Source organism: Hippopotamus amphibius, chromosome 3, assembly GCF_030028045.1.
Source record: "Hippopotamus amphibius kiboko isolate mHipAmp2 chromosome 3, mHipAmp2.hap2, whole genome shotgun sequence".
NCBI lineage: Eukaryota > Metazoa > Chordata > Mammalia > Artiodactyla > Hippopotamidae > Hippopotamus > Hippopotamus amphibius.
The window spans coordinates 120,563,147-120,576,377 of NC_080188.1; the positions used below are offsets into that span (position 1 = coordinate 120,563,147).

General features: G+C 46.0%; 1 protein-coding gene across 1 annotated transcript in view; it reads left to right on the forward strand.

The window, feature by feature from the left end:
* The first annotated feature begins 263 nt into the window (after positions 1–263).
* LOC130848762 (pregnancy-associated glycoprotein 2-like) overlaps positions 264–13,231 on the forward strand; it is a 40,964-nt gene continuing 27,996 nt past the window's right edge. Inside the window, exons 1-8 of the mRNA XM_057727163.1 lie at positions 264–316; positions 1,360–1,510; positions 2,474–2,604; positions 2,706–2,811; positions 4,009–4,202; positions 5,121–5,234; positions 6,855–6,996; positions 7,083–7,181. Coding sequence (XP_057583146.1) covers positions 264–316; positions 1,360–1,510; positions 2,474–2,604; positions 2,706–2,811; positions 4,009–4,202; positions 5,121–5,234; positions 6,855–6,996; positions 7,083–7,181 — 990 coding nt within the window. The remainder of the gene's footprint in view (positions 317–1,359; positions 1,511–2,473; positions 2,605–2,705; positions 2,812–4,008; positions 4,203–5,120; positions 5,235–6,854; positions 6,997–7,082; positions 7,182–13,231) is intronic.

Genomic DNA, 13,231 nt, shown 5'->3' on the forward strand with positions numbered 1-13,231 from the left:
TTAGTCCATGCAGTTCAGTTTGGTGTTGCAGAAAAGCCCCAAGGAAGAGATTACAGGAGAAACCTCTGTATTCTGAGAATTTTCTACATGCACACTCCTAGGATACCAATGGAGGTAAAGATTTTATCTACAGGTTCATATTTCTTTTCAGATCCATTGGTGGCCAAAAGGGGTCAATTAGGACAGGTCAGAGCATATATAACTAGGAGCTCTTGGTCACCACTGCACGCTCTTTCCTGATTAATTGCAGCTGGGAAAGAAACATGAACTGGCTTGGGATCCTTGGGCTGGTCACCCTCTCAGAGTGCCTAATCATGTAAGTACAGGGACACTAAGTGGCATCATCTCCCTTTCTGTGGTTTTTCTTGTCCTCTTATTCTTCCATCCATCAGTGTTAGAAGAAAATGTAATCATTCCCTGACATTCTTAAAGTTCAATTCACACTTATTGATGAGTACCTTGCCATGGGCCCTGAGGGCCCAAAGGGTTTGGGGTTGGCCTGCAGGGTTGCACAACTCTGGAAGTTCCAGTAACATCATGGCCTATGTGAAAATGGCACCCCTTGGAATTATTCAGTGCACAACACCTGCAACTTTAAGCGTGGTCCAATAGAAGAGCACTTCTCCTGTGTTTGCTTCTAGGTCTTCTCTCTGCTCTCTCTCTCTTTCTGTGTGAATGTGTCTGTTCTTCATCTCTGTATCTCTCTCTTTTATCTCTCTGTCTATATCTCTGCATGCAGAAATCTCTGAGTTTCTTTCTCCTCTTTTGACTCTTCCTTGCTACTCTAGCCTCTTCATTTCCTTATTTTTACCATATCTCCTGGCATCCTCTCTCAACTCTCTCTTCTGCTTGGACCCTGGTGAAAGATTAGGGAGACAGCCAAGTCACAAACTCCCTGCATTTCAAGTTCCTCCCCTGTAAAAAGATTTAATGATCACCCTTCTGCTGCTTTTCCTGAGCTTCTTTGAAATAGATATGGTGGGATAGCAATAGCAATGCTAATACCTGTCATTGCTGAGACATCCTACCTATCAGGTCCATTATATCCATCATCTCACTTAATAACCACAACATCCTATGTGAGGGATGGGGGTTATTATATTCCACCTTTTTACTGATGGGGAAACCAAGAGTCCATATGTTCATTTGACTTGACTCAAGATTACAAAACACATCCTATATTCAAACCGAGGTCTTAGCCCTGCTGTTTGCATCACATCTTGGTAATAACAAGACACTCATAAAAATGCTGGGTAAATACACAGCACCATTACAATGCAAGGTATGACAGTCACACAATAACATGCACAGCTGATTGCTGCCCCTTCTTTGCTTCCTTTTCCCAATGCTTGGTGAAAGAATCCCCTTAATGAAGATCAAGACCTTGCAAGAAACCCTCAGAGAGAAAAACCTGGTGACACACTTCCTGGAGGAGAACATGGATGACAGGTCCCAGAATGACACTGATGATCCCAAATTTTCACTTCTGTCCCTGAGGAGCCACTGGAATGTGAGTGTGTTGGGAGGATGCTGCTCCACAGTGCCCCCTGGTGCTCTGGCCTACCACAGTGGTTCATCTGGAGGGACAAGACTGCATGTTGGGGCTGGGCTCTGGCAGGAAGCAGAAACACTGGGGAACAGGGACCCCACACCAAGAGGAGAAGGCACTCTCATTCTGAGCTCTGGGTCTGTGCTGACTGGACCCAGCAATGACTAGGAGGCAGGTAAACAACCATTTCTGTGCCAAAGATATGTCATTAGTGTGAGGAAGATTGTTCTTCCTGAACTAAGTGAGCCGTGGAGTTACAGATGAAAGGTGAGCCATGTCTGATCAAAAGATAAAGCCAACTGCATATCAAGTTTGAAACCCCAGGTAGAGGAAGGTCAGCCTCCACAGATCCAAGAGGGACACCAGTAAAAACTACTGAGCCCTATGGTCAGTGGCACCATAAAAATCTAACACCATGGTAACTGTGATTGATTTTTTTAAAAAAAATTATCTCATTTCTCCTTCAAGAATGAATAGACCAACCTAAGTGATAGGCAAAGAGTAAATATATATCCAATAAAAGGGCCAACACTGTGCTGTTCATAAGACATGCTATGAGTTTACAGGAAGTACCCTGAGTGACCGAGGAGAGCCACATGGAAAAGGAAACACTCAGGCTGGACCTTGAAGGGGACACTGGAGAGCTTCTCAGATGAAGGCACCCAGACTTCCCTGGAGGTCCAGTGGTTAAGACTCTGCACTAATACTGCACTGACACAGGTTCAATACCTGGTCAGGGAAGTAAGATCTAATATGGAAAATAAAAAATCAAATGCAGGCACCAGTCTGAGCAGATGTTATGAAGGAGGGCATTTGGAAAGTAATTTCAGGAGACATGGGACACCTGGAGGGGTAGAAGTTTGGGAATCAAGGGTGGCCAGGGCAGCCAGGCCTGCCCTAACGACCCCTCCCTGGCCTCCATAGCTGGTCTACCTTGGAAACATCACCATTGGAATGCCCCCTCAGGAGTTCAGGGTCATCTTTGACACAGGCTCATCTGACTTGTGGGTGTCCTCCATCTACTGTTCCAGTCCTGCCTGCCTTGAGTACCTGACCTGCTCCCCTGGCCCCACCCATCTTATACTCACTCTCCAAACCACCCTTCCTTGGTACCTGAGGGACACTCACCTCTTGTGTCTGCAGGTGCAAAAAAGCTCTTCAACCCTCACTTGTCCACCACCTTCCAGTACACATGCAAGGTCTTCAAATTCAACTATGGCTCTGGGATGATTGTTGGATCTCTTGGCTATGACACCGTTCAGGTAACTGGAAACCAGGAGCTGAGTCAGGACTAGCCCTTGGAGTGACTGCTGCTTCCAAACATATGCAGGACCACGTGGGAGGGCTTGTCCTTCCCAAAGTCCCTTAGTGGCTCACACTTACCCTGCAAAATTTGTCCCTGGGGAGACAGCATCCCTGCTGACACTCAAAATCCAAGAATTGCTAAACCTGAGAGTAGCTTGGGGTGTGAATTTGCAGATTCTTTGCCCATTAGCAGCTCAAGGTTCATTTTGTTGGGAACAGGGAGAGAGGGGACAAAGCCCCCACTTTTCTATTCTCAGATTCTGCCAGCCACTTTCATGGCAATAAGGTGTTTAATGCTGAAAGAACCCAACACAGCAAGTACCATGATTAGCTCCATTATACAGAGGAGGGAACTGAGGTGCACAGAGCCAGGGCTTTGTATAGGTCAGACATCCGGTAAGTGGTGGAACTGAGATGGACTGTCAAGATTCATGCAGGCATGAGATATTTGGGGAGAGAATAAAAATGATCACCAGCTCCTGGAGGCAACCGAGGGCTTCAGGCATCTGGGCAGGGAAAGCAGGGGGCCACAGATGTGGGAGTGGCCTCATAAAGTGGTTCTCAATCTAGGGGGCTTTTGAGAGTCCAATAAAATCTATGGCCTGCCTCCCCCAAGCGGTCTGAGTACTCTCTCTCTCTGTCTCTCTCTCTCTCTAAGGCACACACATCCCCAAAAGCATGTTTCCCAGGCAGAATTTTCATAAGAATCCTGGTAGCAACACTATATAATGGGCTTCTGTGTTCCTGGGCAGGTGCAGAATCCACAATGTATTGCAAAGAATTCAGTCCATTTCTGTCATCTGATCATAGTGATGCCAAATACAAGAGTATGCTGCTCTCCACTCATTTTGTCCTCAAGTGGAAACCATTTGGTCCTATCATGAGTCTCTGTTTCCCCACCTGTGCAAAAGACCTGAGGCCAGTTTGACTCTTTTCTGATGGTGTGTGAAGGAGGATCAGGTGTTGGTTGAAATCCACAGCCCTGTTCAAATGGAAGCTGAATTCCTGTCCCAGCATTGTGTAAACATCTGAGGTCAACCCAGGGCACAGCCTGGCCTTAGGTCTTCTCCACAGGCCTCATGGCATCTCCACCCCAGTCAAGTCCCAACCCCACATCTCAAACCTTTATGTGGGATCCCTCTTCCCTCCCACAGATTGGGAACCTTGTTGACCTGGGCCAGGCATTTGGCCTGAGCGAGAGGCAGATTGGGTTGGAAAATACACCCTTTGATGGCATCCTGGGCCTGGCCTACCCCAGCCTCGCCCTTGAAAGGACCACCCCTGTCTTTGACAACCTGAATATACAAGGCATCATTTCTCAGCCTGTCTTTGCCTTCTACTTGAGCAAGTAAGTCTGACCTAGACAAGCACTCTCTCTAAATCAGCTTTAAGATCCTCTCAGTTGCATGAAAAATTGTAGGCCATATTATCCAGAAGTTTCCTGAGAGACTGTCTAGCCCAGCATAACTATGGGCCCAGGGCCACATCTGACCCTGACACTGATTTCTCTAAATAAAGTTTTATGGGAACACTGCCATGCTCATGGGCTCAAGAGCAGCGGCTAGATCCATGGTGTGGAGGCAAGAAGGAGAGCAATGGAAGGTGTCAGGACACAGGTTGGAGGAAAAAGCAACAGGATTTGTTTATGAATTTGATGTGGATGGAAGGAAAGGGATGGCGGGAATATTCACTTTCTCAGTAACATTTAACCAGGAACCCAGGACCACCTACACAGTTGACAGGAGCCAGTGCAAAATGAAAATGTGGGACCTTCTGTTCAAAAGCCATTAGGAATTTCAGGACAGGAATAGCAAAGGTGTGTGGCCCTGCTGAGCCTGGGGTCCCATGGATGGCACAGGTCAAGGCCCCTAAAGCCAACCCTGAGTTAGCCTGAACCCATGCCCTTAGTGCCTTCTGGCATTGACTTTTCTGAAAAATGACAGGATATACAAATGGGAGGCCAGACCCTTCCAGTACAGTATCCTCTGAATGTATTTCTGAGCACTCTGGTTGCTGGAGAGGACCAGGCTCTCTTCAAAAGGGTGAATGGCTAGAACCCAGCCAGGCTGCCAAATTTTGAACTTCTGTGGCATTCATTTGTTTGTGACTAGCCTTGGTTGGGTAATCAATCCCTCCATGCCCCAATACCTGCATCTGTAAAATGGGGACAATACTAGTGCCTCAGTTGGTTGGATAAGCACAGCCCTCAGATAGTGAGTGGCATTATTCTCTGACAAGGAGCCCTCCCTATTCCTTCTCTTCTTAGCCAGGACAATGGCAGTGTAGTGATGTTTGGAGGGGTGGACCACAGCTACCACAGAGGAGAGCTCAAGTGGATACCAGTGTCCAAAACCAACTACTGGCAGATACCTATGAACCAGTAAGCATCTCCCTCTGAGAGTCACCCCAAGTGCACACAGACACATGCAGACACACACAAATGCACACAGAGACATACAGTCACACACACACAGACACATAGACTCCACCCACAAAGACACACATATAAGCAAAGACACACATAAACACACACATTGGCACACCTATCAACATGCATAGGAACACAGATACACAGAGAAACACAAACACAGAGAGAAACAGACACAGACAGAGACACACAGGTATGCAAATTCACACAGATATGCATAGAGACACATACACAAATAGAAACACAAACACACAGATACCCACACAGCCCATCAGCTCATATCACCCCAGATCTCTGACCCACAGCCATGACCAGCACCCTGTACAGAGTTCTGAGAGGTGTTTGCAGCCCAGAGAGGGGTGCACCCACTGTGCTTTGAGGCAAGTGGTATGGTATGAGGACCCAAAAGCAATGGGAAAAGTGGATCAGGGAGAAATTCACCAGAATAAACAGGGTTATCTTCAGATGAGCAATTGTCCAGGGCTACCCAGAACCAAGGGAGTTCATATTATACAAAACTGCTAGTTTAAAATGAGGGAAAGTTCTGGACAAAATGGGATCATTGGTCTCCTTAGGGAGAAGCTTGCCAGTAAAGGTGTGAGGTTGGCTGCATTCTTGAGACCTGAAAGCAACTCACACAAAGAGCCAATCCCACTACCTATTGCCACTCACCCCCATATCCCAGGCACACAGTGAGGCAGAGGCTGTGACAGAAAGAATCAGAAAGCTGGTGTCCAGGAGTGGCTTGAGAACAAGGGACAATAAATGACGGGATTCTGTTCAATACCCTCAGACAGAAACTTTTGTGTCTTTGGAGGCCCCCTGGGCTAGCTCGGGCATCACCTGGCCAATAGTCTGAGTATTTGAGCCGGGTGAGAGGGCTCTGCTGGAAAACAAATTCTCCCAGGGCAGCCTGTTTTTCCCTCCTCAACACTGTGAGCATCTGCTGTCCCAGAGAACATCCATGTTCACTGTGTGGGTTGACACATTAATGTTCAGACATCAGACACAGGTCTCTGGTTACTCTTCATTCATTTCTTCACTCAGTCACTCATTCATTTATTCACTCCACAAACATACACTGTGTATCCCCTGTGTGCTGGGCACTTGAGGGAGGCACTGTGGATACAAATTGCCCACATATCTAGTAAGGCAGATGTACATGAAATGGGTCATATACATAATGAATTACAAATTTTGTTCGCACTACAAATGAAGTAGAGTCTAGACAGAGTGACCAAAACAGAAGCCTGATCTAGTCTGGGGGAAGACTTCCCTGAAAAAGTGATAGTTAAGCTGGAATATGGAAGAGGAAGAGAAATTAGCTAGGCAAAGGGGATGGGGGTCTTTTAGGAAGGGCAACCAGCACATGCCAAGGCCCTGAGGCACAAAAGAGCATGGTGCATTCAAGAACTGAAAGGAAGTCAAAGAAGATTACATGACCAGAGCAAAGGAAAACAGAGTCAGGGCAGGAGCTAAAGGATTGTTCTCGGAACAGTCAGGGAGGGCGGTCAGTCGTGGTGGGAGATTTCAGAGTAATCCTGGTGCCATCTTTGTCCCACTGTCTCTCAGGATTACCATGAACGGGGTGGTTATTGATTGTTTCAATGTCTGTCGGGCCATTCTGGATACTGGGACCCCATTACTGCTTGGCCCAACTAGAGTGATCACCACCATCCAGAAGCTCATCAACGCTACACCTTCGGGTCGAGAGGTGAAAGGACATGCCTCAGGGTTGCACTGGGACTCTCCACACACCAGAGATCAGCTGGGCTAACCTCTCTCCACTTTCTCTAACAGTACGAGGTTCCATGTAGCTCCATCACTCACCTGCCTACCTTTACTCTCAACATCAATGGCAATGAATATCCAGTGCCCGCTCAAGCCTACATATGGAAGGTGAGGGGCCAACCCTAGGGTCTGGTTCTCAAACCTGGGACTGGCAGGAACCCTTGGGCTGCTGTTGGGAGGAGGGTGAGACCCTCTGTAGGCCAAGGCACACCCCTGTGGATGCTGCTGAGCTCCTGTGGTTGGACCAGTGCCTCCTACAAAGCTAACAACTTGAGAGTAGAGGGCAGTCTGGTATATCAATCATCCTGGAATAAATGGAGACACCACCCTGTGCCGGCATAGTGTGAGGCACAAGGAGAGGGTAACACTAAGGGCCTCTCCCCTCAGAGAGCTTCAGTTCCACCAGAGCCCTCAGGTGGATGAACACAGAAAGTCATCTCAACAATCCTTGAAACAGACCCAGTGACCAGTGGGGTTGGCAGGGGACAGTCTCAGTGTGTTGTCCCACCATAATGATTAACAGTCTCCCTTCCCATCTGGAAAGTGTCCTGGAGGATGATCAGTTACATGGTTCCTCTAGTCCTCAGCTGCAACTTCTGCTTGCTAAGCCCTAGTTCACCCTCTGTGAGTTGGGTAACCAGAGACTTCTGTGGGGATGTTGGATGTTCACATGTGTGTAAAGGGTGCCCAGTGACTACTACAGCACTTGAAAATGGTTGCAGGTTAATGTCAGCTCCTGTGGGAGTTCACAGGAGGTTGATGGGCTCAAAGAAGGCTTTAAAGAAGGCAGGGAATTTCAGTAATTCGAATCCCCCAGCCTCATGGAGGCATGAGGAAACCTGCTTGGGTTGAGGCAAATCTGCACTAGACTCCATGCAAATAGAACCTTTGGGGGATGTGCCAAGCAGTGCAGCAGCCAGATTAGGGGTAATGAGGCCTACAGAAAAGGGGAGCACCAGGGTAAGTCACCCAACCTAGCCTGGAGTGGCCAGGGAGTGTGAGTGTGGGTCCAGGAAGTCTTCCTAGGGGGGCTAAGCACAGTTTCAAAGAAAAGGTGTGGGAAATTGGGAGTAGAAAAGGAATTCACAGAGAAAACAGACAGCATGGGTCAGAAGGAAAGAAACAGGAGAACTAGAGCAATTCTTGTTTTAAATTTTTTTTTTGTTTTTCTTGGATTGTATTGAACTATACTTGATTTAATATGCTGATTTGCTTTCTTCTCTACAGCAAAATGACTCAGTTATAGATACATATAGACAAAGATATAAATATAGATATATAGGTATATATTCATTTACCTATTCTTTTCCATTATGGTTTGTCACAGGATATTGAATATATTTCCCTGTGGTATACAGGTGGGCTTTATTTTTTATCCACCCTCTATATAGTAGCTTGCGTCTGCTAATCCCAAACACCAAACCTTCCCTCTCCTACCTCCTCCTTCTGGGCAACCACAAGTCTTGGCCTTTCTTGTTCTTGGATGGGCACAACCCTTCCTCAGTTTCTAAGAGAGACACTATGTTCTTACTAAAAAAGGGACATAAAACTCAGAAGTTGCTGTCTCTGGATAATGAGGGCATGGCAGATGAGGGCTAAGGCTGACTGGGGTGTATTGTCCTCTCCCCAGAATCGCCAGGGCCGCTGCCTCAGCAACTTTCGAGAGGAAACACACCATTTAAACAAGCCAGAGACCTGGATCCTAGGTCATGTCTTCCTGAGGCTGTATTTCTCAGTTTACGATTGGGGAAACAACAGGATTGGCCTGGCTCCTGCAGTATAAATGCTCAGGCTGCTTCAGGAATCAATCAGGCCCACTCCAAACACACACTCACTCACACATAGGGCTCTGCCACCCAGGGAAGGTGGTGGACTGTATCTGGGGCTCTGCAAAGCCCTATTCTCAGTGAAGAATAAAGGATTCCATTCCCAATGCTGCTAATATGAATGGGTGCCTCACTTTGGGTTGGGGAGATGCTTGATAGTGGGGCAGGATCTAGAAACTTGTGTGAACCACTAGTGAGAGGATCCCAACTCCAACTGGCTTCAAGGAAAGGGGAGACTTATTAGAAGGATACTGGGCATCCGGGACACAGACACCGGAGCAGATCCACACATTTCAATGAATGGACCCAATAAATCAGAAACCATCAGCTTACTCTTTCTCTTGTTCCCACTTTCCCTTCTCTCATCTTTGATTTTCTTAGCCTGATAGCTTTCTTCCTTCAGGCTTCTACAAATATATCCATAAGGGGTCTAACCCATAAGGAATGAAGCTCAGAAAATATCAGGGTACCAGGGACAGCTCCAATTGAACCAAATCAGATCATATGTCCAGCCCTAGACAAACCATCCTGGCAGGGGGCATGGAGTATTATGATTGGCTTTACTTGGTTACTTGTCCATTCCCAAAGTGATTGACAGTTTCCTCTGGCATCACAGGACTGGGGCTGGGAACAGGCAGCCCCAAACAATGTGGCACGAGAATGTGTCACACCATGGAAGACATGGTGATAGCACAACCAACTCTACCACCTCCTCACTCATAGGGTTAAAAAGGAGCAATAAAAATAGATTTTATTCTTCCCCTCTCAGAGGACTTTTGGCAGTGTCCTTCCCCTCCAGGAGGTTTCCAGGTGAGGACATTTAACCTGAGATAGTCCCCCTTGTCCCCACACACCAAACACCAGCTCTCTGCCACACACACCTGCAGCATTCTTTCTAATCCCACTTCCCAAGTGACAGGCCATGGGAATCCCTGAGCCAGCCCCACCCCTCCAGGGCCTGGGATGCCCCTTCCCTTGCCATCCAATGCTATTGGGGAGGATGCCACTTATGTAAAGGGGGATCTAAGGTGCACAAAGCCTTCAGCTTTTCTGAGCATACTCTAGGGAAAGAGCTACAAATCACTTGGACCACGCTGATGTGTTTTCATACGTTTGGAGTAGTAGCATCACTTCTTCCACCCTGGAGACCATATGCAGAGGCCCAGGCTGTGGACAGCAAGGGTCAGAGGTGGAGGGAGACCCAGATGACAGAAAGAGTAAGAAAGAGTAGATAAGGTGGAAAACACACCCCAACCCAATGCATAGTATGGGCCTTTACTCAGGCAAGACCGACAGCAGTGAAAGAGATGTCTCCCTTCCATCCTCATCTTTTCATTCAGAACAAGTGGACTGAACACATACTTTGTGCCACGTGCTGTGGTGGACCCCAGGGTTAGATGGGTTGGGTTAGGAAACAAACACCTGTTCATGGATACAAAAGACAGCCCCCAATGGGGAGAGACAGATGCAGAAAAAATAGTGCTGTGGGTAAGAGGCCAGAGGAGTCATGAGCTTCCTCTTCAGTGAGCCAGGGAAAGCCTGGGTTTGAGCATGGAGGGCATTGACTTCAGTCTTGCCACCCCACATTGAAACACAGCCATACCCTAAACCTGCCTTTACCATGTTTGTGATGATCGGTCATATATCCTTGGTTACCGGTGCCTCGACCCTTTGGGGTGGCACTGGATTATGATAGGCTTGAGGGGAGTGAAAGAGGACCAGTAACAGAGCTGAAAAAGGGAGGAAAGGGGAGAGTAGAAGTGGTAATATTTTAATAGTAAATATCATGATGTGAGTTTAATGCAGACTCACATGAACAGTTACTCAAACTCATTTTCCAAGTTCTCTTCATGGAACCATAAGCCATGTCTCTCTGTTGGTAAGAAACCACCAATAAGAGTACAAGTAATAGATCTGGTTAATTACATATGCCATTTCACTGTCTCCCCATGAACCCCTGCAGGGCATGACCCCTGAGAGAGATGAAGGAAGTCTCTTCCAAATTTCTGGCCCCAGGACTGGTGACAGGCACATAGTAGGCCCTCAATAAATACACATTGAATAATTGAATGGATGAATTCATAGATGTTACCACTAGAACACACTGTTGCATCCCTCTGCGGAGGCATATTGTGTCAGCATGGATTACTGCCATAATATCAGAAAAAGTCAGACTTTGTTTCCTTCCATGAGCCTAGGGCTGAGGCTGAATCTGTGTCTGTAAATGAGCCCACTGTTCCTGAGACTCTATATTTGTAGCCTGTGCTCCCAACATGAGGGTGCATTCTCATCTTTATCATTTTTTTTTCTTTTATTGGCGCACCATGCACTGTGTGGAATCTTATTTAACTGACAGGGCTCAAATCCACTTCTGCTGCATTTGAAGTGAGGAGTCTTAACTACTAGACTACCAGGAAAGTCCCAAAGTCTGATATTCAAAGCAACAATCTTCCCCCACCTTCCACTTTTATCTTTTACCCATTGCTGATAAGGGAAATATATAGCCAGAGGTGAAAGAAAACATAGAAAAAAAAAAAAGTAAAATCATAGACCACACCACTTCTTGAAAGAGTGTAAATTGGTACAATCTTTCTGGAGATGACTCCTTCTTAAAATATGTATGGTCTTTGTCTCAGAAATTTTGCTACTAAGCTTTATGCTAAAGCAATGATCAGAAGCACCCAAAGACATAAATAAGCAAGGATAGAGTCATGTGTCTCATAAAAAGCTGAAAATCTGGGACATCTCGTGGCCCATTAAACATAAAGTGTCCACAGCATGGATAGGCCATCATGCAAACTACGGCCTTCAAGTTGTGTTTTAGTAGAATATTTAATGTGAGGAGAAATTGTTCCAATCTGACATTAAGAGAAAAGAACAGAATAGAAAACAGCATGATCTCAGGCTTGCTAAGCTCATGAAAGACAGTGTGGTGTACTCTCCAGACGTGTACATCCTGGAGCTTTTCTGCCTGGGTTCAAATCCCACCTCTGACACCTACCAGTCATACAAATTTCATAAGTTCATTTCTGGACAAGAGTTTCATATTCTGTAAACTTCAGATAAGGATAGTTCATCCCTCACTAATCATCAGGAAAATGCAAATCAAATATCAATGAGATACCATCTCACACCCTTTAGGGTGGTCATTAGCAAACAGCAAAAGTTAACAAGTGTTGACGAGTATGTGGAACCCTGTACACTGTTGGTGGTGATGTAAAATGGTGTAGCTCCTAGAGAACATAATGGAGATTCCTGAAAAACATAAAAAGAGAATTCCTATTTGATCAGGCAGCCCCACATCTGGGTATGTATTCCAAAGACTTCAAATCACAATCTCAAAGGGATATTTGTCCTGTCATGTGCATTCCAACATCATTCACAATAGCCAAGATGTAGACACAACTTAGACACATCAGTAGCTGAATGGATAAGAAAACATAGTAGAGACATACAAAGGAATATCATTCAGGCTTTTTTAAGCAAAATTTATACATTTATTTGGCTTCAGTGGGTCATACTGGCACCGCTTTGGCTCTTCAGTTTCTGCAGTCAGGATCTTTAGCTGTGGCATGCAAACTATTACTTGTGACATATGGGATCTACTTCCCTGGCCAGGGATCAAAACTAGGACTCCGACATTGGGAGTGTGGAGTCTTCTCCACTGCAACACCAGGAATGTCCCAGTCATGGCTGTTTATATATTTTCTTTCTTTCAATTTGATGTGATGCTAAAATTGAAATGGTGCACCTCAGATTAGGACTTGAACCCAGGTGGCTGGGACTCAAACCCAGCCCAAACACAAGGTCTTCCAACTGAGATCCCACACCTGGTTTCAAAACCTACTTACGCTCAGATTCTTGATATCTTATCACAGAAAGAATTCACTCAGAGGCAAACTGCGAGGGTAAGAAGCAGGTTTATTTACACAGAAACACACTCCACAGTCTATGTACCATTTCAGAAGGTGAGAAATGCACCAGGGTATGGGGTTGTTTTATAGGGGTGGGTAATTTCATAGACTAATGAGTGGGAGGAGTATTCCAGCTATTTCAGGAAGAGGCAATGATTTCCAGGATTTAGGCCACTACCCACTTTTTGATCCTTATGATTTTAAGACTGATGCTTAAGGTCTAGAGGAAATTAAATTTTGCAACATCTTAGACCCATTTGTCTCTACTCAGTTTACATCATGTTCTTTGGCTATGCCATACTTTCAAAGGTTGTGCCCAGCCCCCTTCGGTCTTTCATTCCTCCCTCATAGATGTTACTCCCATATTCTTTTTTAATACATTTATTTATTTATTCATTTGTCTATTTATTGGCTGCAT